The sequence below is a fragment of the Leucoraja erinacea genome, chromosome 2, assembly GCF_028641065.1.
Source record: "Leucoraja erinacea ecotype New England chromosome 2, Leri_hhj_1, whole genome shotgun sequence".
Lineage (NCBI taxonomy): Eukaryota > Metazoa > Chordata > Chondrichthyes > Rajiformes > Rajidae > Leucoraja > Leucoraja erinaceus.
In genome coordinates this window covers 137972207-137996028 of record NC_073378.1, presented here as the reverse complement: position 1 = coordinate 137996028, position 23822 = coordinate 137972207, and the positions used below count along the sequence as shown (strand labels likewise).

The 23822-nt window shown below is 54.7% G+C and overlaps 1 protein-coding gene across 1 annotated transcript in view; it reads right to left on the bottom strand.

Moving 5' to 3' along the window:
* Nucleotides 1–23822, bottom strand: part of scrib (scribble planar cell polarity protein) — a 154602-nt gene that overhangs the window by 20965 nt on the left and 109815 nt on the right. The window contains exons 27-34 of the mRNA XM_055665915.1: nucleotides 20252–20371; nucleotides 19006–19062; nucleotides 13102–13161; nucleotides 10407–10487; nucleotides 5788–5865; nucleotides 5141–5185; nucleotides 1728–1884; nucleotides 909–1080 (exon numbers count right to left, since the gene is read on the bottom strand). Coding sequence (XP_055521890.1) covers nucleotides 909–1080; nucleotides 1728–1884; nucleotides 5141–5185; nucleotides 5788–5865; nucleotides 10407–10487; nucleotides 13102–13161; nucleotides 19006–19062; nucleotides 20252–20371 — 770 coding nt within the window. The remainder of the gene's footprint in view (nucleotides 1–908; nucleotides 1081–1727; nucleotides 1885–5140; nucleotides 5186–5787; nucleotides 5866–10406; nucleotides 10488–13101; nucleotides 13162–19005; nucleotides 19063–20251; nucleotides 20372–23822) is intronic.

The following is a 23822-nucleotide window of genomic DNA, read 5'->3' as shown; positions in this document are numbered from 1 at the left end:
GGGGATGGGGTCACGGTGGGGGGCGAACAGAAGGTGGGTAGTGGGTGAGTGTCCTGAAGGGGGAGAGAGACAGAAAACTGCAGCAAATGTGGTGCAAGGAACAAAGTGGGGGAAGACAGCGGGTCAGGCAGCATCTGTGGTGGGAATTAACTGACAATGTTTCTTCACATTGATACAGGCAGGCGGGCGGGGAAAGAGAGGTGGGGAGGCAGGACAAACCCGGCAAGTGACGGGTGGATACAGTGAGGTGGGGGATCAGCAGATGGGTGGAATAAATGACGGCTGGAGGTGAAAAGGAGACAAAAGGGCGAGATAAGGAGAGATGAGGAGGAGTGAAATGTAAAGCTGCAGGGAGGGATGTGAGTGGAAGGGGAGGAGAAGAGAGGGAAAAGGTAAAATGGGAAACTGGAGGATGGTAGATGAGAGTGCGGGGCAGGATGACTGGTGGGAGGTGTGTGCACATTGCAGTGGGAGGGGAAGCAGCACATGGATTAGACCCAGAGTAAATCTGCCTCCACTGTCCTGACACCATCAAATACAGGCTCAGCATCGGCCACACAGGACACATGGAGCAACGGGGACACACACGTGGAGTGGGGGGACACATGGAACAACGGGAACACATGGAGTGGGGGGACACACACGGAGTGGAGGGACACATGTGGAGTGGGGGGGATACATGTGGAGTGGAGGGGACACACGTGGAGTGCAGGGGACACGTGGAGTGCAGGGGACACACACACGGAGTGGAGGGGACACACACACGGAGTGGAGGGGACACATGTGGAGTGGGGGGGACACACGGAGTGGAGGGGACACATGCGGAGTGGGGGGGACACGTGGTGTCATGGGTCACGCGGCATGTGATAGAACACGCGACATACACGGGTGTACAGGAACACACGTACCCGGTGGGCGGGGAGTCCCGGAAGCTGCGGTCCACACGCTCGATCTTGTACTCGACGCCTTCGATCACCACCGTGCCCTGAACACTGAGCTCAGCCGCTCTCCTCTCCTCCTCCTCCTCATCCTCCTCCTCCTGCAGCGCCACCCCCGGCGTACCGTGCCTCATCTTCCACTCTGTCCGTGACACGGGACACATGCTCAGTACCCACGCACACCCGCAGGCAAAGCCCCCCCAACCACACACACACACAGGGGCTTCAGGGTCCCTGACATGAGTGGGGGAGGGGAGAGTGTGGGGGGGAGGGGAGAGTGGGGGAGGGGAGAGTGGGGAGGGGAGAGTGGGGAGGGAGAGAGTGGGGAGGGGAGAGAGTTGGAGAGGGGAGAGTGGGGGAGGGGAGAGTGGGGGAGGGGGGGAGAGTGGGGGAGGGAGAGAGTTGGGGTTGGGGAGGAGAGAGTGGGGAGGAGAGAGTGGGGAGGAGAGAGTGGGGAGGGGGAGAGTGGGGGGGGGGAGAGAGTGGGGGAGGGGAGAGTGGGGGAGGGGGAGAGTGGGGAGAGTGGGAAAGGGGGGAGAGTGGGGGAGGGGAGAGGGGGGAGAATGGGGGAGACGAGAGTGGGAAAGGGGAGGGTGGGGGAGGGGAGAATGGGGGAGACGAGAGTGGGAAAGGGGGAGGGGTGGGGGAGGGGAGAGAGTTGCGGTTGGGGGAGGAGAGAGTTGGGAGGGGAGAGTGGGGTGGGGATGAGGCAATGGGAGAGGAGGTGTGTGTGAGGGGAGGGATATGAAGACGGGACAGTTGGTGCGTAGAGTGGGTGTCCAGACTCACCCTCCTCCTCCCTCATCTTCCTCAGGTCGTCCTCAGCGACGAGGGAGACTCGCTTGGGCCTGTCGGTGGCCAGTGGCCTCACCTCCATCTCAAAGTATTGCTGCCGCTCGCGGAACGACTGCTGCTCCGGGCTGTTGGGGCCGCCAGGGGAACAGGGCTGCCAAAGAGACCGGGGAGGGGGTCAGACACGCATGGCCACACGTACACCAGGCACGTGCCATCAGGGTAGACAGTGCCTACCCCGACCAAAATTATAAAATGGTAATTATTAAATATAAATAGTAAAGGCACGGGAGAATTATGCCTACCTGAGATCGATCTCTTAGTTAAGCATAATTCCCCGTGCCTTACATCCGCAATGCATGTAATATGGGAAAGTGTGCGCAGCTGACTTGCCGTCCACGCTGCTTCAAACCGTCAATGACAAGGAGAGTACATTTCTTTCAGCCATATGTTTTTTAATACCGTATTTCACACCAAAAAGACGCTATTTTTAACCCAAAAATAAGTCACGAAAATGTACCTGTGTCTAGGAGGTCGAAGGTTAGGTTGTTAGGTTGTTAGCCAAGAAAGATAAACTTGGCTATCCCTCAGTATAGCACCATCAAGAACGATGTCAAGTCTATCCCTCATTGCTGGCAGCTGATGGGAAGTGGCTGTAAAGTGGCAAGCGACTGTAAAAGGACAGCGCCGCTGGGGACGGGGGAACGGGAAGAGTTCCTTTCACAGCATGTGGGGATCTGGCCAGGGGTAAAGTTGCAGAGAGGGCAGAAGCTTTGAGAAGAAGGGGGTCGTGGATCATTCCAGCAACTCACTGGCTCCGGGCGCGATGCCACCGCATTGTGGCCAGGGAGGGAAGTAGCGGCCTCTCTCCTCTCTCCTGCCGCTCGCCGGCCTCACTCATGTCAGCCGCTTCCCGTAAATCCTCAAATTGCGACTGCCGCCAGGAGCAGGACATGGCCTCACTTGCTGCGCTGGGTAACACTGCACAACATTCACTGCCCGGTCTCTCAATGTAGACCAGACCAGCTCAAGAGCGGGTCAGCGGGCGATGGATAACAGGACAGCGGGCAGTGGAGCTTACTCCTGTGTCAGTGCAATCAAGGGACCAATTGAGGTTATTTGCGCTGACACAGGAATAATCTCCACTGCCCGCTGTCCTGTTACCCATTTCCCGCTGACCCACTCCACTCTATCTTTGCTCTTGAGCTGGTCTCCTCACTGTCCGGTCTACATTGAAAGACACGGACCGGGCAATGAATGCCATGCAGTGTCACCCAGCGCAGCAAGCGAGGCCATGTCCTGCTCCCGGCGCCAGCCGCAATTTAAGGATTTGTGGGAAGCGGCTGACATGAGCAAGTACACGTATACACGGTCAGACATGCACAGCCATATGTACACATTCAGACACGCACGGACACACGTACACGGGCAGACACGCACGGACACACGTACACGAGCAGACCCGCACGGACACACGTACACTGGCAGACCCGCACGGACACACGTACACGGGCAGACACGCACGGACACACGTACACGGGCATACACGCACGGACACACGTACACGGGCAGACACGCACGGACACACGTACACGGGCATACACGCACGGACACAGGCAGACACGCACGGACACACGTACACACACACGTACACGGGCAGACACGCATGGACACACGTACACGGGCAGACACGCACGGACACACGTACACGAGCAGACCCGCACGGACACACGTACACGAGCAGACCCGCACGGACACACGTACACGGGCAGACACGCACGGACACACGTACACGGGCAGACAAGCACGGACACACGTACACGGGCAGACCCGCATGGACACACGTACACGGGCAGACACGCACGGACACACGTACACGGGCAGACACGCACGGACACATGTACACGAGCAGACACGCACGGACACACGTACACGGGCAGACCCGCACGGACCCCCGTACACGGGCAGACCCGCACGCCCACACGTACACGGGCAGACACGCACGGACACACGTACACGGGCAGACACGCACGGACACACGTACACGGGCAGACACGCACGGACACACGGTACACGGGCAGACACGCACGGACACACGTACACGGGCAGACACGCACGGACACACGTACACGGGCAGACATGCACGGACACACGTACACGGGCAGATACGCACGGACACACGTACACCGGCAGACACGCACGGACACACGTACACGGGCAGACACGCACGGACATATGTACACGGGCAGACACGCAAGCAGACACGCACGGACACACGCACACGGGCAGACACGCACGGACACACGTACACGGGCAGACACGCACGGACACACGTACACGGGCAGACATGCACGGACACACGTACACGGGCAGATACGCACGGACACACGTACACGGGCAGACACGCACGGACACATGTACACGGGCAGACACGCACGGACATATGTACACGGGCAGACACGCAAGCACACTTACACGGGCAGACACGCATGGACACGCCTGGCCACACGTACACGGGCAGACATGCACTGACACGCCTGGCTTCACGTATATGGGCAGATATGCATAGCACCACGGACTCGCACGACACCAAGTACACAGTCAGACACATTCTGACATACTAACAGCCTTGGACATACACGATCCTAAACACGCGTGTCCTACACACGCAGGTCCACTGCCCTGTCACACGGACTGACCCACCTTTCCTCTACTCCTCGCCCCTCGGAACAAGGGCACCCGCATAGGAACGGCTGAGAGAGTGTTTGTCCCAAAGGGAGGCAGATGTAACGTGAGCAGATAGACCAGCATGCACTGTTGGGCTGAAGGGCCTGTTTGTGCAATATAACTGTGTTGTTCTCTCTAAAGACAGAGTTGTACTGTACAAACAGGCCTCTGTGAGGTCACTCCTCAGTGTCTTACGTTCCAGCCTGTCCCTCCCTCCATGACCATGTGTACTGTTGATTCTGAACTTCACTCAGCCTGGTGCACCTGGCTCACCAGGCTAACTAACGCTGCCTTATAAAGCACAACACCCACTGCCCAGCACAGTGTATCTGAGACTAACCTGCCACACCGGGCTAACCAACGCTGCCTTATAACGCACAACGCCCATAGCCCAGCACAGTGTGTCTGAGACTAACCTGCCACACCAGGCTAACTAACGCTGCCTTATAACGCACAACGCCCATAGCACCACTGCCCAGCACAGTGTGTCTGAGACTAACCTGCCACACCAGGCTAACTAACGCTGCCTTATAAAGCACAACGCCCATAGCCCAGCACAGTGTGTCTGAGACTAACCTGCCACACCAGGCTAACCAACGCTGCCTTATAACGCACAATGCCCATAGCCCCACTGCCCAGCGCAGTGTGTCTGAGACAGACTAACTCGCCACACAGGGACTCACCTCAGTGGCAGACTTGGCCCTGATGTTTCTGTGTACTGGCAGATCCTGGGGGGAGAGAAAGACAAGACAGAGGTTGGTGGTGATGCGATGAGCTGCCACATGCTGCCAGCGCATGGTATGAGGGTGTAGCCTCGAGCACTCCCACAGTACATGTCACCCACAGTGTGTGTACTACAGAGGGGGGAGGGTCGTGAGGGAAGAGGGGGATCTCCCTGTCCGTCTGCTCCTGGTCCTGGCCAAGTTGGCCATTCACGGGTCCAGGCAGCGGGTGGTCGACGGCTGCACCGGGATTGGGTGCCTGCCCCTTTTCCGGGCCTACATCCGTGCCCGTGTGTCTCTGGAGAGGGAACACACGGTGTCCACGGGGACTCTGGATGCCTTCCGTGAACACAGCTCGCCACGGGAGGTCGAGTGTATAACTGATGAGGATGACGTTATTTTAAAATTGGTGACTGTTGTTTTGTAAACTGCCACAAAGGCCGTTTTGATCGTGTTACTTTTTTGTATGTTTGGTTTTGTTTTCTGAATAAAAGTATTTGTATTAAAAAAAGCAGTACAGTACATGTACCACAGTGGGTGTACACCCACAGTACGTGTACACCCACTATCCCACTGTACCCCCACGGTAGCGCGGTGAGTGAACCTACCAGCTGGAGGGTGGGTGAGCTGGTGAATTCCCGCGGGACACTGCTTCCACAAACCGGACTGTTGCTGGAGCTGGGCGGCTGGGAAACAGAACAACACAAGTCCGCCTGTTGGCTCCCCACTGAGGCCGGGAATGCCCCCTGAACCCTCCATCCCCTCCCTCACCCCCACTCCGTCTCCTACACACCGAGCCATGGCCCCTCCATCCCACCTCCCCACCCCCCACATGCCCAGCCATGGTCCCTCCCCCCACCCTCTCCTACAGCCCCTGCACCACCCCCCCCCCCCCCCCCCACCCCAGCCCCTCCCACAGCCCCGGAACGCCTTCACCCTCCCATGCAACCCCCCCCCCCAGCCCCTCCCACAGCCCCTGCACCCCTTCACCTTCACCCTCCCCCACCCCCCGTCCCCTCCCACAGCCCCTGCACCCCCTCACCCGCCCATGCAGACAAGCCAAAGCATGCATTTGTGTACACAACTGCACAGTCACACACACAATCACACCACAGTATGAACACACATGCATGATCATACACAAACACGGACATACACATGCACAATCACTAGCAGATCTGCAGATACGTGCAGGATCATGTACTTCTCTGTGCCCAGGGTCCAGCCAGGATGGGTTGGGCCACACACGGACATTGACAGAGGCTGACAACGATATTCTACACTATGCTACATCTATAGTACTTGAATTTGGCGTGATTGATGGTGTTAGCTGATCTGATTGGATAGCATGCAAAACATTGACTGTACCTTGGTCCATGTGACCATAATAAACCTTAACCTGGGACAGACGTGCACACACATGCTGGAGCACACACGTGTACATGAGCATGCCCACACGCTGGAACCAGGCCAGGACAAGCCATGCCAGGGTTCCCTGGTCCATGTCTGCGGGGTGTGTGCTTGCCTGGACTCTGCCCACCGGGCTCCCCCTCCACCTCACGTTGCCCAGCACAAAGGGGTTCTGGTGGAAGGGGATGGGCTGCAGTTCAATCAGCACCTCTTCCTCCTGGTCCAGTGCTGGGCTGGGCACTCTCTGCCCACTGTCCTTGTGTGGTGCTGGGCTGGTGAGGGTGGGCACTCTCTGCCCACTGTCCTTGTGTGGTGCTGGGCTGGTGAGGGTGGGCGTTCTCTGCCCACTACCCACGGTTTGTGTCCCTCTGCCGGGGGTGACAGGCAGCGCGCTGACACCAGCCCCATGGTCTACATCACAGTCCGGGGGCATCTTGGTGCCAGACCCCCACTCTGAGGCGCATCCCCATGACGGGTGGGGAGGGGGTCCACACTGGGTCTCCATCGCAGCCGCTCCTGCACTCAGCTGAGGTCAGAGATGGACAGTGAGCGTTTAGACACACTACCCACCCCCTAGGTCTCAACATCCTGACCCCTCCCCTAGCGACCCTGCCCACTCCACACTCCAGCAGCTCTGACCCAGACGGCTCTACCCACCCCCACCAATACATGGCACTCTGGCCACTCACACAGCCACGCTGAACTTGTGCAGAGTACACGTGGTGATCTCACTACACAACAGCAAGGTGTGACCTTGTGTGCACTGGGATGTCACACAGCACAGTGCCAGGAACAAGCGCACACCCTTCCTCTCAACACCGGTAGGCGGCGCGACTCTGGTCAGCAGCGGCCTCTGCAGCCCGTCCGCGTTTTTATTATTTTTTGTCTGTGTTTTAATGTAGTTTTTCTTATTTTATGTTGGGGTGTGTGTGTGGGGGGGTGGGGGTGGGGGTGGGGGGGGGGGGGGGGGGAAGACTTTTAAATCTCTCCCTGCACGGGACACCCGACCTTTTCTTGCCGGGTCTCCGTTATCGTTGGGGCTGTAATGAGGTGCGGCCTCCAACAGAAGAAGCCGGGGACTCTGGTGCCGACGACTCACCTCACCTCACCATCGTGGAGCTGGCCGAGTCCGGAGCGGGTGGAGCGGTGGTGGAGCGCTGCTGCTGCTGCGGCCCGACCTCCGGAGATTCGGAGGCTGCAACTGCGGGTCTGCGGACGGCGGCACCGGGAGCCCGCGGGTCCCTGGAGGGAGACCACTTTTCTGGGCTCCTGCAACGGCGACTTCTCCCGCCCGAGTTGGGGGGTCGAAGAGCTCCTGGAGCGGGGCCTACATCACTGCCCCGCGCGGCTTGGAATGGCCGCGGGACTCTGCGAGCGCACGCCGGGGGCTCTAACACCAAGACCCGGTGTGCGACCTCGCATCACCCGGCGTGGCTTTAATGGCCGCGGGACAATCGCCATCGACAGCCGGGGGATTTGACTTTGACTCTGACATCGGGGGGGGAGTGCAGTGGAGAGATAAGTTTATTTGGCCTTCCATCACAGCGATATAATGGATGTTTATGTAAATTATGTTGTGTCTGGGGTCTATTTGTTTGTAATGTATGGCTGCAGAAACGGCATTTCGTTTGGACCTCAAGGGGTCCAAATGACAATTAAATTGACTATTGACTATTGATTGATTGACTATTGAACACTCCCACCAAACCACCCCCCCCCCCCCCCCCCCCCATCACCAACTCCACCTCCCCCACACCATCCGCCCCTATAAGCTGTTACCCTGACACCCCCGCACCCTCCTAACCACACCCACACCCCCAACCACCTCACCCCCCAGAGCCACACACCACTCCCTAACCACACCCCACCCCCCCCAAGCACCTCACCCCCAGAGCCACACACCACTCCCTAACCTCACCACCCCATAACCACCTCACCCCCATAACCACCCCACCCTTCCCAACCACCACAACCCCATAGTCACATACAACCCCCTAACCACCTCACCCCGCCACTCACCTGCCTAACCAGACCCCAACCTCCCTAACCACACTCCACCCCCCTAACCACCTCACCCCCCCCCTCACCCGCCTAACCAGACCCCAACCTCCCTAACCACACCTCACCCCCCCTACCCACACCACCCCCTAACCACACCTAAAAACTCACCCCACCACCCCACTTACTCACCCACCCCCCTAACCACACCTCACTACCCGTAACCACACCCCACCCCCATAACCACCCCTCACTCCCATAACCACAGCCCACCCCTCACCCTTCACTCCAACCCCACACACTCCAACCCCCCCATCCCCGATGTCCCTACCTCGCAGTGGGCCTGGCTCCCAGTGCTGAGCGTGGGGGTGCCTGGGCTGTGCAGGGAGCGGTCTGTCCTCGGTCACGGGCCGTGCAGGGAGAGTTCTGCTCCCTGTCCTGGGCTGTGCGGGGAGAGATCTGTCCACACAGTGGGTGTGTGTGTGAGTACAGACACCCACAGGCAGCAGGTGCAGGGGTTGACCATGAAACCCACAGCTCGCTGGGGCCCCAGGTGACGACTGCATTCCACAGCGCACAGTGCGGCTGTTGTCCAGCTCGGCATTCCCCAGTGTTTGACAGCTGGCTCTAAAATGCAATCCGTCTCCCACCTCAAACCTCCAGGAACATGGGCACAATCTGCGCTTCTGGGTCAGCAGGGAGGCGTTGGGCTGAAGGGCCTATTTGCGTGCTGTGTGACTGTGCCACTGAGTAGAGTGAGGAATATGTCATTTCTCTGTAACCCCATCCAGCCTGCTCCAACCTCCTTGTCCCAAACACCCCCCCTCCCTCTCCTGACCCATGTTTGGGAGTCACGGATGCCATATGTACCGTATACACGACGTTAGTCGTTCAGCACAGAGCAGGCCCTTCGGCCCACTATGTTCATGTCCAGCAAGGCACGGTGGCGCAGCGGTAGAGTTGCTGCCTCACAGCCAGAGACCCGGGTTCCATCTTGACTACGGGTGCTCTCTGTATGGAGTTTGTACGTTCTCCCTGTGACTGCGTGGGCTTTCTCCAGGTGCTCCAGTTTCCTCCCACATTCCAAAGATGTGCAGGTTAATTAGCTTCTGTAAATTGTCCCTAGTGTGTTGTGGATAGAACTAGTGTACGGGTGATCGCTGGTTGGCACAGACTCGGTGGGCCGAAGGGCCTGCTTCCATGCTGTATCACTAAACTAAACTAAACTAAGAACCACAGTTGGATCCCACACGGACGTCATAGAGACATACTATCTTCATGCCTACCAGAACAGCTCCCATTTCCCTGTGTATCCCCTCAGACTTCAAGCACCATTCCCTGTCTAGCATGCCCACCTCTCACCTGAAACCCACGCTCTCATCTAACAGTCCCACCCTACACACAAGATTTCAATTGTCTGCCCTCTCTACCGCACTCATCATTTTAACCACTCTCTCCAATTATCTCTCAGCCTCCTCCACCCCTGGGAAACACACCCAGCCCATCCAGTCTCTCCACGTATCTGGATGAGAATGTTGTCATCAGAGATTCCACCAGGACAGGGTCTGTATGAACCAGGGAAATGGGCCACAGACCAGTGACAGGAATCCAACTCTGACAAGTGTGAGCGTTGCTATTTGGGAAGCAACATCGGTACAGGGCTCACACTCACACACAGACACTCACTCCCACACACATCCCCATGAAAATGCCCACACACACCCTCCCATGAACGTGCCCAAACAGACATGCACACATGAACATGCTCACATACACATGCCCAAAACGTACACCTTTGTGCATACACATACTGCCTTACCCGGCTAACCCTTTGTATGCCAGTGCTGGGCAAGGCTGCCAGGGTTCTGTAGTCCAGTTTGAGGGGTTCGGTCGTGGGATTCTGTAACAAAGACAGGGTGAAGGTGGAGGAAGATGAACACACAAGGGGCTCTGCTTGCGGCAGGGAGAACCCACACCAATGGACACCGCACACAATCAGCTTTACCCCCTATCCCTTGCCCCTCCCCACCCTGGTGTTCACCCATCTGATCCACCACCCTGCCACAGGTGTTTTGAAATTTTTGCAAAGTAATTAAAAAGAAATAACGGAAATATCACATTTACATAAGTATTCCGACCCTTTGCTATGTCTGTAGACCTCCGACATGGGATTGTGTCAAGACACAGATCTGGGGAAGCGTATAAAACTATTTCTGCAGCATTGCAGATCTCGAAGAGCACAGTGGTCTCCGTCATTATTAAATGTAAGAACTGGAACCACCAGGACTCTTCATAGAGCTGGCCGCCCGGCCAAACTGAGCAATTGGGGGAGAAGGGCCTTGGTCAGGGAGTGACCAAGAACCCGATGGTCACTCTGACAGAGCTCCAGAGTTCCTCTGTGGAGATGGGAGAAACTTGCAGAAGGATAACTATATCTGCAGTGTTCCACCAATCAGGCCTTTATGGTAGTGGCCAGACAGAAGCCACTCCTCAGTGAATGGCACATAGCAACCCACTTGGAGTTTGCCAAAAGGCACCTAAAGGAGATTCTCTGGTCTGATGAAACCAAGATTGAACTCTTTGGCCTGAGTGCCAAGCGTCACGTCTTGAGGAAACCAGGCACCACTCATCACCAGTCCAATACCATACCTACGGTGAAGCATGGTGGTGGCAGCATCGTGCTGTGGGGATGTTTTTCAGCGACTGGAACTAGGTGACTAGTCAGGATCGAGGGAAAGATGAACGGAGCAAAGTACAGAGAGATCCTTGATGAAAACCTGCTCCAGAGCGTTCTGGACCACAGGCTGGGGCTGAGGTTCATATTCCAACAGGACAATGACCCTAAGCACACAGCCAAGCCAACGCAGGAGTGGCTTTGTGACAAGTCTGTGAATGTCCTTGAGTGGCCCAGCCAGAGCCCAGACTTGAACCCGATCGAATATCTCTGGAGGGACCTGAAAATAGCTGTGCATCGACGCTCCCCGTCCAACCTGACAGAGCTTGAGAGGATCTGCAGAGAAGAATGGGAGAAATTACCCAAATACAGGTGTGCCAAGCTTGTGACATCGTACCCAAGAAGACTTGAGGCTGTAATCGCTGCCAAAGGTGCCTCAACAAAGAATTGAGTAAGGGGTCTGAATACTTAAGTAAATGTGATACTTCAGTTATTTCTTTTCAATTACTTTGCAAAAATTTCTAAACGCTTGTTTTTGCTTTTTTATTATGAGGTATTGTGTGTAGATTGATGATAAAAAAAAAAGAATGTAATCCATTTTAGAATAAGGCTGTAACGTTACAAAATGTGGAAAATGTGAAGGGGTCTGAATACTTTCTGAATGCACTGTATCACCTAGAACATAGACACAGAACAGTACAGCACAGGAACAGGCCCTTCGGCCCACAATGTTTGTGCCAAACATGTCGCTAAGTTAAAGTGAACTGATCTACCTGTATATGATCCACATCTATTCCCTGCACTTCCATGCACCTATCTAGCAACCTCTTAAATGCCACTGTCATATCTACCTCCACTACCACCTCTGCCAGTGTGATCCAGGCCCTAACCACCCTGTGTAAAAACATTTGCCCTGCACATCGCCATTAAAATCCCCCCTCACCTTAAAAATGCCATCCTATCTTGGCCAATTCCAGCTTTAGAAAAAAGGTTCTGGCTGTCTACCCTATCTAACACCGATATCCCTAATTTCAAGTAGCAGCTGAAGTCCCCTCTGCCCCACTCATCCTTGTATCCATTGTTGCTCTGTCACATCCTTGTATCCCTCTTGTTATCACACCTTCCACAGCCAACATTGGGCCATTCTGGGCTCCACCCTTCCTGAGGTCATCTGTTACCGACCCTGATTTGTTCTGGCCTTTTCTCGCCTCCAGGCTATTCCTCCCACCTTTTCTTTCACTGAAAAAAGGTTCCGACCCGGAACATCACCTACTCTTTTTCTCCAGAGATGCTGCCTGACCCGCCGTGTAACTCCAGCATTTTATATCTATCTTCGGTATAAACCAGCATCTGCCTCTCCTTCCGACAGAGTAATATTATATACTTCTGTTAACTCTCCCCTCATCCTGGGACATTCCAGAGAAAAAAACAATCCGTGTGTCCAATTTCTCCCTGTAGCTGAAACCTTCTAATCCAGGCATCATTCTGGCAAGCGTCATCTGCACCCTCTCCAAAGCCTCCACATCTTTCCTGTAATGTGGTGACCAGAACTGCACACAATACACCAAATACGGCCTAACCAAATTCCAAAAGAGCTGCATCATGACTGCCAGCCTTGTCCCGCCCACACCACTATTTTCCACATTTCCCCCAGAACTGCATCAGCCTGAGGAAGGGTCCCAACCGGAAATGTCCTGTGTCCATTGCGTCCGCAGATGCTGCCTGACTCCGAGTTCCTGCAGCACTTCTTCCCTCTCACTCTCATGGTAAGTCCTCACTCCCCTGTAAGCCAGTCCAGTTCTCCATCCCTCTTGCTCACTGGGCCAATCATTCTCCTCACCTCTGCCTCCTCCTCCTCCAGCCGCCGTGTGGCCTCCTCTTGCTCCCGACGCATCCTCTCCTATCAGAGGACAGACGCAGAGTTAGTGGCGGTCATATAGACAACGGGTGCAGGAGTAGACCATTCGGCCCTTTGAGGCAGCACCGCCATTCAATGTGATCATGGCTGATCAATCATAAAAACTACCCTGTTCCTGCCTTCCCGTACCGAAGGTAGACACAAAATGCTGGAGTAACTCAGCGGGTGAGGCAGCGTCTCTGGAGAGAAGGAATGGGCGACGTTTCGGGCCAAGACCCTTCTTCAGGCCTATGTCCAAGACACCTCACACGCTCTTTGTCTCCTCCATGACTTCCGTTTTCCAGGTTCCCACTCCCTCATCTTTACCATGGATGTCCAGTCACTCTACAACTCCATCCCTCACCAGGAGAGTCTTAAAACCCTCCGTTTCTTAGTCGACCGCAGAGCCAGCCAATTTCCGTCTACCAATAATCTCGTGTGCCTAGCAGAGCTGGTCCTGACGCTCAACAACTTCTCCTTTGACTCCTCCCACCTCCTCATACCCCTTGACTTCGCTATCTTTAAGAGCTCTATCTAACTCTTGAATGCATCTAGTTTATCGGCCTCCACTGTCTCCTGAGGCAGAGAATTCCACAAATTCACAACTCTCTGTGTGAAAAAGGTTTGCCTTATCTCCTTTCTAAATGGCACATCCCTTATTCTTAAACTGTGGCCCCTGGTTCTGGACTCCCCCAACATCGGGAACATGTTTCCTGCATCAAGCGTGTTCAATCCCTTAATAATTTTATATGTTTCTGTAAGATACCCTCTCATCCTTCTAAATTCCAGTGAACACAAGCCCAGTCACTCCATTCTTTCATCATATGACAGTCCCGCCATTCCGGGAATTCATGAACCTAAGCTGTACTCCCTCAACAACAAGAATGTCCTTCCTCAAACTCTGCTTTTTGTTCGAGATTTCCAGCATCTGTACTTTTCTGTCTTTCTGGAGGTCTAATACCAACAGGAAAGTGGTGTTTGAAAGTGCTACACAGTTTGGCACACTGTGGCAGATGGGAGCACAACAAAAGACATTTGGACATATATATAGATACAAGGGTTTAGAGGGATATTAGCTAAATGCGGGAAAATTGAACTAGCTCAGTATGACAATGGGCGGCATGGACAAGGTGGCCGAAGGGTCTGTGCAGGTACTCTTCAATGTACTTCTACCCCATTGTATTAAATATAAGAGCCAGGAAGTCATGATGCAGCTCTATAGGACTTATGGGGCTGTCCCACTGTACGAGCTAATTCGAGAGTTCTCCCGAGTTTCCCCTGATTCGAACTCGGAAAATTACGGTAATAGCCGCTCGTAGGTACTTGGGCTCTCGTGGACATTTTTTAACATGTTGAAAAATCTTCACGAGTCGTCCCGAGCTTACCGCGTTTCCCGAGTACCTGCCGTTAGCGTTACGAGCCGCTAAGAGGCGTCACAAGCTCCGACGTACCCGCTACGTACTTCCATGAGTTTTATTAGCGGCCCATTAGGCTGCATCTGGAGTATTGCATGCAGTTCTGGTCAACCCATTACAGGAGGATGTGGAGGTTTTGGATAGAGTGCAGAGCAGGTTGACCAGAAAGCTGCCTGGGTTGGAGGGTTTCAGCTACAGGAAGCGGTTGGATAGACTTGGGAAAGTTTATTCTGCCACTCAGAGGTTGAGGGCAGACTTGATAGAAGTATATAAAATAATAAGAGTTGACAGTGAAAATATCCAACACTAGAGGACATAGGTGTAAAGTGAGAGAGGGATAGTTTAGAGGAGATGTTTACAGATAGTGGTGGGGGCCTAGAACACATTGCCAGGGGTGGTGGTGGAGGCAGATACAATAGTTGCTTTTGGATAGGCACCTGGATGAGCAGGGAATGGAGGGATGAGGATCATGTAGACAGATGAGATCAGTTTATCTTGGCATCATGTTTGGCACAAACATTGTGGCTGAAGAGCCCGTTCCTGTGTCGTACTGTTCTATGTGTAGGAAGGAAGTGTAGATACTGTTTGAAACCAAAAGTAGACAAGAAATGCTGGAGTAACTCAGCATATGTTCTGGAGAAAAGGAAAATATATTCCTGGCCAGTATGCTGAGTTACTTCAGCATGTGGTGGTCAATGAGAGAAGGTATTTGAAGAGACCAAGTGGCCAGAGTGGGGGCTGCTCCCATCCACAGCTCCCATCCACAGCTCCCATCTACAGCTCCCATCCACAACTCCCATCCACCAGCTCCCATCACCAACTCCCATCCACAGCTCCCATCTACAGCTCCCATCCACAGCTCCCATCCACAGCTCCCATCCACAACTCCCATCCACAGCTCCCATCACCAACTCCCATCCACAGCTCCCATCCACAGCTCCCATCCACAGCTCCCATCACCAACTCCCATCCACAGCTCCCATCTACAGCTCCCATCCACAGCTCCCATCCACAACTCCCATCCACAACTCCCATCTACAGCTCCCATCTACAGCTCCCATCTCCAACTCCCATCTCCAGCTCCCATCCCCAGCTCCCATCACCAGCTCCCATCCACAGCTCCCATCCACAGCTCCCATCCCCAGCTCCCATCACCAACTCCCATCCACAGCTCCCATCACCAACTCCCATCCACAGCTCCCATCCACAGCTCCCATCCACAGCTCCCATCACCAACTCCCATCCACAACTCCCATCACCAACTCCCATCACCAACTCCCATCCACAGCTCCCATCACCAACTCCCATCCACAGCTCCCATCCCCAACTCCCATCACCAACTCCCATCCACAGCTCCCATCCACAACTCCCATCCACAGCTCCCATCACCAACTCCCATCCACAACTCCCATCCACAACTCCCATCAACTCCCATCCACAACTCCCATCACCAACTCCCATCACCAACTCCCATCACCAACTCCCATCCACAACTCCCATCACCAACTCCCATCACCAACTCCCATCCACAACTCCCATCACCAACTCCCATCCACAACTCCCATCACTCCCATCCACCTCCCAACTCCCATCCACCAACTCCCATCACCAACTCCCATCACCAACTCCCATCCACAGCTCCCATCCCCAACTCCCATCACCAACTCCCATCCACAACTCCCATCAACAACTCCCATCACCAACTCCCATCCCCAACTCCCATCATCACCAACTCCCATCCACAACTCCCATCCACAACTCCCATCCACAACTCCCATCACCAACTCCCATCCACAACTCCCATCCACAACTCCCATCACCAACTCCCATCACCAACTCCCATCCACAACTCCCATCACCAACTCCCATCCACCAACTCCCATCCCACCTCCACACCACTCCCATCCCAACTCCCATCCAAACTCCCATCCACAACCATCCATCCCACAGCTCCCATCACACAACTCCCATCCACAGCTCCCATCACCAGCTCCCATCACCAACTCCCATCCACAGCTCCCATCCACAGCTCCCATCCCCAGCTCCCATCACCAACTCCCATCCACAACTCCCATCACCAACTCCCATCCACAGCTCCCATCCACAGCTCCCATCCACAACTCCCATCCACAACTCCCATCCACAACTCCCATCCACAACTCCCATCCCAACTCCCATCCACTCCCATCCACAACTCCCATCCACAACTCCCATCCACAACTCCCATCCACAACTCCCATCCACAACTCCCATCCACAACTCCCATCCACAGCTCCCATCACCAACTCCCATCCACAACTCCCATCCACAACTCCCATCACCAACTCCCATCCACAACTCCCATCCACAGCTCCCATCACACAGCTCCCATCACCATCTCCCATCTCCCATCCACAGCTCCCATCCACAGCTCCCATCACCATCTCCCATCCACAGCTCCCATCCACAGCTCCCATCACCAAACTCCCATCACCAACTCCCATCACCAACTCCCATCACCAACTCCCATCCACACCAAACTCCCATCCACAACTCCCATCCACAACTCCCATCCACAACTCTCCCATCCACAACTCCCATCCACAGCTCCCATCCACAACTCCCATCACCAACTCCCATCCACAGCTCCCATCCACAGCTCCCATCCACAGCTCCCATCCACAGCTCCCATCACCAACTCCCATCCGCAGCTCATTTCCGATGCTGCTGGGTTCTTCAGTCAGATTCCAGAGACGGAGTGGCCCCAGGGGGGAGTAGGTGTCAGCCTGAGAGGATTCAATGTCACAGTTCAGAGGCTCTCTCTCTGCTGCCCTGGTCTCAATGCAGCAGCTGGGAGATTCCTCCCACATTCCTCATGAACTCCGGCGGCTGCCCCTTGCATTGGGCACATTCCCGGATTCCTAGAATTCCACAGGCATGCGTAATTCTGCCCTTCAGGAGTGGAACAGGTGCAATTGCTTCAGACTGGACGCCAAAGACCAAGGATAAAGCCAGGAGGATTGGCATCACGGGACACAAGAAACTCCCAATACTGGAATCTGCAGCTTTACAGAACGCAGGTCAGCCCACTGTGGGAGTATGGCATGCAGGTCTGCTTGCCCCATTACAGGAAGGATGTTGAGGCATTGTAGAGGGTGCAGAGGAGGTTTACCAGAATCATGCCTGAATTAGAGGGTTTCAGCTATAGGGAGACGTTGGAGAGACTCTGGAACGTTGGATGTTGAGGGGAGGCTTGATAGGAAGTAAATAAAATTATGAGAGGCCTAGACACGGCAGACAGATCCTTTTCCCCGACACGAGACATCATTGCTATAAGGTGAGATGGGGAAAGTTTACTTTAGATGTTCACTGCTCTGTTCTATGTTCTAACACAAAGTGCTGAAGGAACTCAGCGGGGTATCATGGTTGAAGCAGAGTTGTGGACTGAAGGGCCTATTCCTATGCTGTACTGTTCCATCTTCCAGTCCCCCCTCAATGGCATTGATGGTGATCAGAATGACATGCATGTTGACAAATATTAAATGGTCGACAGGCACCCCATGCATCGGACTGCTGGTTTATCCATCTCAGGATGGACCCTGTGCAGTAAATGAACGCATGGACTTTCAGCCGGCTTTCCTTCATGTGCCAAAGTGGTTGGTGAGCAAGGTTAGATCCCATGGAATGAGGGGAAGTCTACTCCGGTATTCCAGTCACAGCACCGTACAGGGCAGACACAGGCCCTTCAGCCCATATTTTCCATGCCCACCAATGTGGCATATTGGGTACGATCCGTTTGACCCACAGCCCTCTAAATCCTTGCTAACCATATATCTGTCCAAATGACAGCGAATCAGTGATAATGTGCTCATGTGGGAATTGGAAGCGAGTTAACCAGTGGGAAGGAAGAGGTGGTTCTCAAGCTGTCAGGTTAGGACGATCCCATCACAACGGGTCGGGGCTTGGGGGCAGCAACACACAAACTATATCCACAGTTTGGCCAAGGGGATGAAACAGGTTTGTTGGTGACATGAATCAATGTGGAAAAGTGAGGATGAAGAGAAAGGCTTAGATAGAGTGGATGTGCAAAGGATGGTTCCACTGGTTGGAGAGTTTAGAGCCAGAATTAAGGGTGCTCTTTTACAAAGGAGGTGAGGAGGAACTACTTTGCTGAGTGACATGGAGATGGGCAGGAACAGTTAGACGGGTACATGGATAGGACAGGTTTGTAGGGATATGGACCAAGCGCAGGCAGGTGTGACTAGTGTAGATGGGACATTGTGGGCAAGTTGGGCTGAAGGGCCTGTTTCCACACTGTATCACTCTATGACTATGCTACAGAGATGGGGCAGCCATGAACACACTGAGTGAGCGGTGGAACACACTGGTGGAACTCCTAATCCTTACTAACCCGCGCTAGGATGAAGCTGAGCATTACAGTAAAGGTTCTCACCACATTCTCCAACTCTTCCTGCTCCCACAGTGAGGACTCGCGAACCATTTCAATCTCCTGAAAAGAGATAACCAGAGTTATGTAGAAGCGACACACAGTGGTCCCAGCCCACATCTCAAACACGTGCGGGTTAATTCGCCTCTGTAAGTTGCTTCTAGTGTGTTAGCGAGTGTAGGGAATAGATACGAAAGTGGGATGACTATCACCCAGCAGTGTACACTGATCACTGTACGTTGATGATGTGTCCACCACACCACCACGTTCCCACCAAACCACACGCATCACAATACTGATTCATAGACTAGCTCAACTTCCCAATTGTGCAAATTTACACATACATTCTCTGCACCTGTAAACAGGCCACACCCCTACCTGTAAACAGGCCACACCCCTACCTGTAAACAGGCCACACCCCTACCTGTAAACAGGCCACACCCCTACCTGTAAACAGGCCACACCCCTACCTGTAAACAGGCCACACCCCTACCTGTAAACAGGCCACACCCCTACCTGTAAACAGGCCACACCCCTACCTGTAAACAGGCCACACCCCTACCTGTAAACAGGCCACACCCCTACCTGTAAACAGGCCACCCCCCTACCTGTAAACAGGCCACACCCCTACCTGTAAACAGGCCACACCCTACCTGTAAACAGGCCACACCCCTACCTGTAAACAGGCCACACCCTACCTGTAAACAGGCCACACCCCTACCTGTAAACAGGCCACACCCCTACCTGTAAACAGGCCACACCCTTACCTGTAAACAAGCCACACCCCTACCTGTAAACAGGCCACACCCCCTACCTGTAAACAGGCCACACCCCTACATGTAAACAGGCCACACCCCTACCTGTAAACAAGCCACACCCCCTACCTGTAAACAGGCCACACCCCTACCTGTAAACAGGCCACACCCCTACCTGTAAACAGGCCACACCCCTACCTGTAAACAGGCCACACCCCTACCTGTAAACAGGCCACACCCCTACCTGTAAATGGGCCACACCCCTACCTGTAAACGGGCCACACCCCTACCTGTAAATGGGCCACACCCCTACCTGTAAATGGGCCACACCCCTACCTGTAAACAGGCCACACCCCTACCTGTAAACAGGCCACACCCCTACCTGTACAGGCCACACCCCTACCTGTACAGGCCACACCCCTACCTGTAAACAGGCTACCCTGCTACCTGTAATCAAGCTACACCCCTACTTGTAAACGGAGCCACTGCACTCCTACCTTCTGCAGGATGTCCACCTCCTCAGGGCTCATATCCCGATCGATGGACGAGATGCTCTCCATGCTGTTCTTTCGACCCATCCCAGCAGCAAAAGGGTTAACAATGATTCCGGGAGAGGACTGAAAAGGAATAAGAACAACTTACAGATATAACTTTGTTTCCGAAAGATGTGGGCTTCACAGGCCAAGCCCGCATTTCGGGAATGGTCAACCCAAAACTACACCGTTCCCCTGGGACACTGCCTGACCCACTGAGTTACTCCATCATTCCCCAGAGATGCTGCCAGACCCACTGAGTTACTCCATCATTCCCCAGAGATGCTGCCTGACCCACTGAGTTACTCCATCATTCCCCAGAGATGCTGCCTGGCCCACTGAGTTACTCCATCATTCCCCAGAGATGCTGCCTGACCCACTGAGTTACCCCCATCATTCCCCAGAGATGCTGCCTGACCCACTGAGTTACTCCATCATTCCCCAGAGATGCTGCCTGACCCACTGAGTTACTCCATCATTCCCCAGAGATGCTGCCTGACCCACTGAGTTACTCCAGAACCCTGTGTTTTATGCAGCATTTCACTGCCCGTCCCTAGTTGCCCTTTGAGAAGGTGACGTGAGCTGGGTTGTGAGTGTACAATGTGGTCCCAGAACGTATTCCCCAAATGGGGATGATGTGGGGCTTGAAGGGCAACTTTCAGGTGGTCCCAGTCCTACCGACTGGAGGCTGCTGGGTCTGTAGGCTGGAGTGTGGACTGAGCTGTCAGTATGACCATGTGAGGGGCAGAGGCCAAGATGGTCAGATTGACTTAGTCCACCTCGCTGGCCTTTGTCCAAACATCTACCTATCAAACCCCCCCTTGCCTGAGTTCACCTATTACCTGCCGGGCTTTGTCCTGCCCCTCCTCTCTTCCAGCTTTCCCCTTACAATCAGTCCGTAAAAGGATCCCCACCCCAAATGTCATATATCCATGTTCTCCAGAAATGCTGCCTGACTTGTTGAGTTCCTTCAGCACTTTGTGTGTATACCATCAACTGCCGTTCCTTGTTTCTATAAAGGAAACTGAGGATTTGATCAGGAAAAAGGAGGAAGTGCATAGGAAGGAGCTGCAGATGCTGGTTTATACCGAAGATGCTGGAGTAACTCAGCGGGACAGGCAGCATCTCTGGAGAGATGAAATGGGTGACGTTTCGGGTCGAGACCCTTCTTCAGACTGATTTCAGGGGAGGGGGAGACACAGAGATGTGAGAACAAGAGATCAAAGGAGATGAATGTCAAGGAAAATGTGGAATAAATCATTGTTAGCTAGAAATTGACAACAAAGCATACAAAGATAAAATGTAATCAGGGGGGCAGTCAGACTGGTCAGAGAACCAGGGAGTGGGAGGAGATGGAGAGAGAGAGGGAAAGCAAGGGTTACTTGAAGTTAGAGAAGTCAATGTTCATATCGCTGAGGTGTAAACTACCCAAGCAAAATATGAGGTGCTGTTCCTCCAATTTGCGCTGGGCCTCACTCTGACAATGGAGGAGGCCCAGGACAGAAAGATCAGTGTGGGAATGGGAGGGGGAGTTAAAGTATTTAGCTACCGGGAGATCAGGCAGGTTTAGGCGTAATGAGCTGAGGTGTTCAGCAAAACTATCGGCGAGCCTGTGCTTGGTCTCGCCGATGTGCAGGAGTTGACACCTGGAACAGCGGATACTGTAGATGAGGTTGGAGGAGGTGCACATGAACCGTTACCCATTCCTTCTCTCCAGAGATGCTGCCTGTCCCGTTGAGTTACTCCACCATTTTGAGTCTATCTACAGGAGGAAGTATCTGTCAGGTGGTGGCAATTGGGATGAGATGAGTCCTTTAAAGTTTATCGTGGATGTAGGAAAGAATGCATAAAATAAACCAGGAGGGGGGAACGGGGCACATTTTCCCGGCAAATGGGATTGAGGAGAATCCTGAATGTCTTGTAGAAGCTGGAGAAAGAATGGGGAAACATGTGTCTGGAACCAGGGGACGAGTATGATCCCACGTAAATATTGTAGGAATTCACCACGGGCACACGTGTGGAGGATGGAGAGTTGGGAGAAGGATGAGCTGCAATATTCCCTCAGGAAAGGGTAGGGAGCTTAGTCACGCGTAGGCAGCCGGCATTAAGTGAATCCTGCATCTCCATAAGAATGTGGGGAGTTCACTTCAGAGAGACATCATGAGGGCAAGAAGAGGAAGGACACGAGATAGCTTTGGCACCACAATACTCAGAGACACTGCTGGTCCATTATCCTCCGAGCCAAGAGCTCCACAAAGATCAATATGATCTAGAGCCAGGTGAATTATTTGCATCACTGTGGCCGCTGGTGCCAAGGTGCTCACTCACCCACTCTTCAGTTACTTGCCCCGTCCTGTTTCCTAACAACAGGCCCAGTGTTGCTCTCTTCCTTGTAGGGCCCTCTACATACTGCCTGACAAAACGTTCCTCAACACATTTGACAAATTCCACTCTATCTTAGCCTTTGTCACTACGACAGTCCTGGTCTATATTGGGAAACTTCATCTCCCCAACTACGACAGCCCGATTAGTCTTGCAGCTGTCTGCAATCTCACTGCATATTTGCTCTTCTAATTCTCGTTGACTATTTTAGAGCCTACATACTGCCAACAAGGTCATCATCCCCTCTCTATTTCTTCCTCTCTCCCTCCCCCCTGACCCCCCCCCCCCCCCCACCCACCCCCCCCCCCATAGCCCCACCCCCTCCCCCTCTGCTATCATAGCTACCACCCTGTCACCTCACTCCTCCCCCCGTGCCTTTCATTGGCCACTTCTACACACACCTCCCATCTGCCCCTCCCCCCTGGGCCTACTCCCTCTCACCCCCTCCTACCCCTCCCGTGCCTTTCCACTGTCAGACACACCCCCTCTCCATCTGCCCTGCCCACCCCCCCCCCCTGGCCCTGCCCCCCCTCACCCCCTGGCCCCCCTACCCCCTGGCCCTGCCCCCCCCCCCCCCTGGCCCTACCCCCCCTCTCCCTGGCCCCCCCCCCCTGGCCCTACGCCCTCTCACCCCCTGGCCCTACGCCCTCTCACCCCCTGGCCCTACCCCCCACACCCCCTGGCCCTACGCCCTCTCACCCCCTGGCCCTGCGCACTCTACCCCCCTCACCCCCTGGCCCTGCCCCCCCTCTCACCCCCTGGCCCCCCCTCACCCCCTGGCCCCCCCCCTCACCACCTGGCCCCCCGCACTCTCACCCCCTGGCCCTGCCCCCTCTCACCCCCTAGCCCTATCCCCTCTCACCCCCTGGCCCTACCCCCCTCACACCCCCTGGCACCACCCTAGCGCTATCCATCCCCCCTCACCCCCTGGCCCTATCCCCTCTCACCCCCCTGGCCCTGGCCCCCCCCCTCACCCCCTCTCCCCCCCTGGCCCTGCCCCCCCACCCCCTGGCACCCCCTCTACCCCCCCTGCCCTGCCCCCTCTCACCACCCCCTGGCGCTACCCCCTCTCATCCCCTGGCCCTACCCCCCCCTCACCCCCTGGCCCTACCCCCCTCACCCCTGGCCTACCCCCTCTCACCCCTGGCCATCC